Below are 5,559 nucleotides of genomic sequence, written 5' to 3' on the forward strand. Positions count from 1 at the left end.
TCACAGATAGTAGTAAAGACAGTAGATTAGTTAATCCTCTGCCATAATCATTTCAACCCTGGAAGAGGCTGGATTACACAGGTGCACAGTCACTCTTTTTATTTTCAATGTTTTCTTTGTATAAGAGTGTGATTATTTCTGATGTGATTAGATTGGATCCTCTGCAATATGACATGAGCTGGCATAAGAGAGGACTTTGCCCAGGGTACCACAAATACAATAATAAATCTTCCAACATCAGTAACCTATACCATGCCTCTGTTTGGGATGTAGTTACTCAAATTACAGTAAAATTGTAAATGGTTAAATTAAAAATATATATACTGGAAAGAACTGTTCTTTATATTGTGAGCATTTTAAAACCAATATAGACATCAAATAATTATTTGCATATGAAATTATGATTATAAAATTTTGACAATTGTAGATATATAAATGTGCTGTGTTTCAGAAAGTATCTGAACAAATGCCAAACCCTTTAATATCTACTTGAAAAACACATGAGATTTCAAATAGTCCACCATTTATTCTTATGCTTAGGAAGGAGATGCCCTGTTTTAAACTGATTTCAATGTGTCTCTTAAACCAAGAGCTCCCCTAACCCAGATTCAAATGCCGAGTGAGTTTGAAGGGAAGACAACTCACAGGGGCCCAGAAAGATCACAGGGAGTGTAACCTCACTCCATCCCCACTTATAAGAACAGGGCTTCCCCACATGCAAATTTTCCTGCAAGCTCTAGGGTAAAATCCACCCTTGGGTAGTGGGGGCTCAAAGCTCGCTCCTCAGGCAAGGCTGAGGTCTCTGGGGAAGGCAGAGCTGTGGTCTAGAAGAAGATGCAGCTGTGGGGTCTTTTCCTCTGCCTGGTGACAGGTCCCCAAGGTGTGTGTCTCAGGTTCAGGGCACGGGTCTATGGGGATGATTGTGGCTGCAGGTGACTAAGAGGGACTGATTCTCCTTGTTCCCAGGTGTCCTGTCTGACCTGACACTGCAAGAGTCTGGCCCAGGACTGGTGAAACCCTCACAGACCCTGTCCCTCACCTGTGCTGTCTCCGGGGGCTCTGTAACCAGCAGTTACTACTGGAAGTGGATCTGCCCGCGCCCTGGGAAAGGGTTGGAGTGGATGGAGTACTGGACAGGAAGTACAAGCTACAACCCTGCTTTCCAAGGCCGAATCTCCATCACTGCTGACACGTCCAAGAACCAGTTCTCCCTGCAGCTGAGTTCTGTGACCACCGAGGACACACCCGTGTATTACTGTGCAAGAGACAGTGAGAGGAAGTCAGTGTGAGCCCAGACACAAACCTCTCTGCAGGGAGACAGGAGGAGCTGGGCGGCAGGGGGAGCTCAGGGACTAGGCCCAGGAGCCAGTGCAGAGGGTGGCATGGAAGGGGCTTTCCTTTGGGATCGAGAATTACCTCTCCAAATCATTCAGCTGCCCCAAGGGACATTTCTTTTTTTTTTCTGCCTCTGAATTCTCATATTCTCAGTGCAGTCAACAAACAAGAGAGTTACATTGTCTATTTGCAGATGGGCTATCATCAGTCACTAGGGATCTGTCCATCAAGTTCCTATATCTTATTTGTTTATTTTTCTTGACAAAGAGAACATCAAGAGGACTCTCAGCTTCCCTGTGATTCGAAAACATTTCCACAAAGGGAGGTACCAGCACATTTCATCAACCCTGTGTCCAAACCCAACTTTGACCCCCTCACGCACAGGTGGCCCACATATAGGCCCTCCTGTCAGACAGGCACATATGACCTCAGGGGATTATGATCAGTGCACCCCCAGGACCTCTGTCCACAGGGTCTCTCTCCCCCCAGGATATGTTAACCTCCTGCTTCTGATTTACTGGGGTGGATGTTGAACCCACCCCAACATAACCCTCTGCCTTCTACCTTTTAAATTCTCCCTCTACCTGTCCTACACCCTGAGCACCATGGGGCTGGAGGTCTGCTCACTCTTCCCAGCTCTCCCCACATGACCTGGAACAGAAGGAAAGGTCAGTAAATATGTGAGCATGAATGTGCCCCCAATTCATCTCCTAATGTCCATCTCGCATGGCTGTGCACTGTTGGACATCCCAGGGCAGCTTGCGTTCAGGTGTCTGAAGCTGGCCTCAGTCACCCTGCTGAGCCCATGTTTCATACACAGGTAAGATTCCAGGTTACACAGGCTCTGCTGCAGAACAGACCTGTTTTAGGTAGGGGCATGGCTGGTTCTGACCATGCACATCTAAGAAGTCAAGTATTTTATGACAGAGGATGTCAAATGGACACTCCCGCTGAAGAGCATGGTCTTGGATGCCTCATGTGTGGCTATGGTGAGACAGAGGTCAGGGAATGAAGTGCGTGCGCTGTCTACTCCTCATGTCTCAGTATCCAGCCCAGATGTACAGGCAGACCTTTATGAACTAAAGTTGTGGAAAAGATGTGAAACAGGACTGAGAGAGGAATACATAACTGACAGTATGTTTAGGAGAAACACATTTAAATATAGTAAGGGAAAATTAACAAAGTGCACTTAAATTTGGATAAAGAATACAGAATAATGAAACATTACTCAGTACAGATATAGAAATATATTATTTTTTGCCTTTTCTTTGTACATAATCACATTCTCTAAAAGTTTCAATTTTCTTGTTCATTTAAGAGTTAACCACCAAAAATTGCCCATATTGAAACAATCAGCTCTACCCCAATTTTTAGAATGTAAAAGGACATTTTAAATTCCGCAAGGTGTTCTCATTGTCTGTCCTCAGATTTCTGTTCTCCTCTTGAAAGAAAGCATTGACTTTAACTGTGAGTTCCTTCCTCGCAGTGATTTGTGGTTGGGAAGAAATCTTCATAATGTTGTAGCATCATGCAGACTGCATGGCTCTGAATGACCACTAGGGGACACACCACTTCCATAATCCTGTCCAGGTAATCTGATGGATGGAGCCCAATTTGACATTGAGCTGCAGAAATCAGCTAAATATTTGGAAGTCATTTTAAAGCCTCACAACTGAAAGGAACTCAAAATCAGGAATTGTGCATTACTTACCAGTGTAATGCTCTACTCTCACTGTTGTTAGATTCTTAATTTTAATAATGGAATTTTGTGCTAAATGTGAACTTGTCCCTAAAATTGCATAGTTCCTCATGCAGGTCATTTTAGCTTTAGAGGCACGTAAAGGGACTTTGCAGTAAGGCTTTGCCATATTCAGGGATACGTATACACTGAAAGGGGTTATGAAATGCGTGGTGGCAATTCCCGGGCGGTCCAGCGGTTAAGACCCTCTGTGGTCACTGTGGGGGTGGCGGGCTCACCCCTGGTCAGGGAGCTAAGACCCCACGTGCTGGCTGGCTTGGCCAGAAAATAGAAATAATAATAAAAAAGATTTTAAAATTAAAATTTTAAAATTTGTGGGCGTTGTTGAAGAGGGGGACATTTCCTCCTTTACCCTTCTTGGTTTCTTTGTGGATGGACCAATAATAGAACTGACAAAAACACATTTTAATTTGTATGCTTGGCAGTCTCATAAAAATGGGCCCTAGGAAGTAGTCAAAGCAAGAAGCTTGTCTAATATTAAGAAAAAAATAACATATTTCTGAGAAATTGACAGGACATAGAAACTGAGGTTTGGGGCACTTAATTATTGAAACACCTACAAGGAGTTTGGGCTTAAGGTAGTAAATTAAAGTAGTAACAAGTTTTGTTTATACAGGCTTCTTGACCCCAATTCTCTATCTCTGTTGATAGAGTACCCTTCTACCTCCAGATGCAGGGAGGATAAATCACATGGGGGATTTATATTCTGCTTTCAGGAAACAAAACAGAGGGTCAGAATACCCCTCTTGCATTGGTGATTTCTTAAGTAACTTGAATTCAAAATAATCAATATGCCATTAGGACCTATTTTGGGGTACCCTGCCCTGGGCCCCAACACTATGTTTAGATTATACTTCAACAGAACTTTAATTATCTTGCTTATATTATAAATTTTAATGAAATTATATTCAAAAAAGTATTGTATCAATGCTATGTATTCTGATTAGTCTTAGCTTGGTGATTTTGCAGTGACTACCTATAGATAGATAGATAGATAGATAGATAGATAGATAGATAGATATTTAGCACAGTTAATGACACGACTATTTCTAATGTTGAAATTTTGAGTTGAGTGGCTATGATGAAAGAGATGCTACAATCATTAAGTGAAAGGAATTAAGGTGATTGATGGCTAGAGTTTGGGAAATTTTCTTTTAGTAATTACAAATTATAATGAATTATTGGACAAAAGATGCCTTAGTAAAACCCCAAGGAATAACAGAGATTGACCTGAAGGAGGTCCACGCATGATGGACTCAAGGAGGTTTCCTGGTACGCAGAACATTAGCTTGCATGAGATTAAAAACTAATAAGAAATATTAGAGAACAGAGACAGTGATAAGGACACACTAGGACAGAGCTCCTGTTCCTGATTCTCCCAGAGCCCAGGTGCCTAATTATGTGGAAGCAGCAAGAACCCTGGACAGAGGGAGGGGGCTGGTCTGCAAGGAGACTCTGCACACTCTGAGCACAGGGCCCAGAGGAGGGGGTTGGGGAGTGAGGGGTTTCCTGTTGGGGTCTGTAATTCCCTCTCCTATTAATCTATGTCTTGAGCCCATCTCTACTCTCCTCACTCAAAGCCCCTGTGCAATCATTATCTCAGTATTTGGGATGTGCTCAGTTTCACAATGCATAGTCTCTGTCTTATGTCCATGTATTCTCCTGTGCACTATGAACAACTACATTGAGTCGCTTATATCAAAGGGTCTAAATTCGGTCCAGGAGACCCTTAAGGACGTGGAATTTACACATCCCCCCATATGCAGTATGAACTTTTGACCTAGCCATTCTGAGGCCACCTAAAACTCATTTTCTTCCCTCCTTGGAAACGACAGTTCAGCAACCAATCTACTGCAGACTACTGACTGAATGTCTGCCACCACGATTTGTAGTTCTCTGAACACCCTTTGCACCTTCCCTGGAATGTCTTTGTCTGTAGCCTTCATAAACCCTAGCCACATTCTATTTCCCTAGGAGCACATCACGTTGCTATTCAAATCAATGCCTCCCAAAATTCAATGCTCTAGACCTCAAAAAAACTGTTTTTCTTACTTGTCGCCTTTTCCATTTTTTGGTCGATAGTACATGGTATCAGACAAGTGGGACAGAGAGGGGCCTTTCTCCCCTCCAGCACAGCCACAGATCCAGGTAAGATGCCCACAAGAGTCCACCGTGTTCTCTCATCTCCCTGGAAGTCCCAGATCACGGTGCTGAGTCCTCCTGTACTCTAACCTTAGTAGAGATTCTACTTTACTGGGGTGCCTCTGTGCTGGCTTCTCTTCGTGAGACTTCATTTCCTGTTGTGGTCTGGTGAGTAATTACTCCTGGAATAAAGGGAAGTTCACTCTAAGAGTAAGGTTGCAGCCTCCTTCTGAAACTTCTGCTGGTTTTATGTGTAGGAACTATGGGCCCCCATCCTGCAAGTATTTGTCTCACTCTACTAAGACTCCCTGGATAATTTGCAA

The 5,559-nt window shown here is 43.2% G+C and overlaps 1 gene segment (V, D, J or C); it reads left to right on the top strand.

Annotated features, from left to right (window-relative positions):
- Window positions 1-834: 834 nt before the first annotated feature.
- LOC132358171 (immunoglobulin heavy variable 4-59-like) lies at window positions 835-1,289 on the top strand. The segment is given in 2 exon segments: window positions 835-880; window positions 967-1,289. Coding segments are annotated over 2 exon segments (369 nt in total).
- The last annotated feature ends 4,270 nt before the right edge of the window (window positions 1,290-5,559 follow it).

This window comes from Balaenoptera ricei (assembly GCF_028023285.1).
Source record: "Balaenoptera ricei isolate mBalRic1 chromosome 2 unlocalized genomic scaffold, mBalRic1.hap2 SUPER_2_unloc_6, whole genome shotgun sequence".
NCBI classification, from domain to species: Eukaryota; Metazoa; Chordata; class Mammalia; order Artiodactyla; family Balaenopteridae; genus Balaenoptera; species Balaenoptera ricei.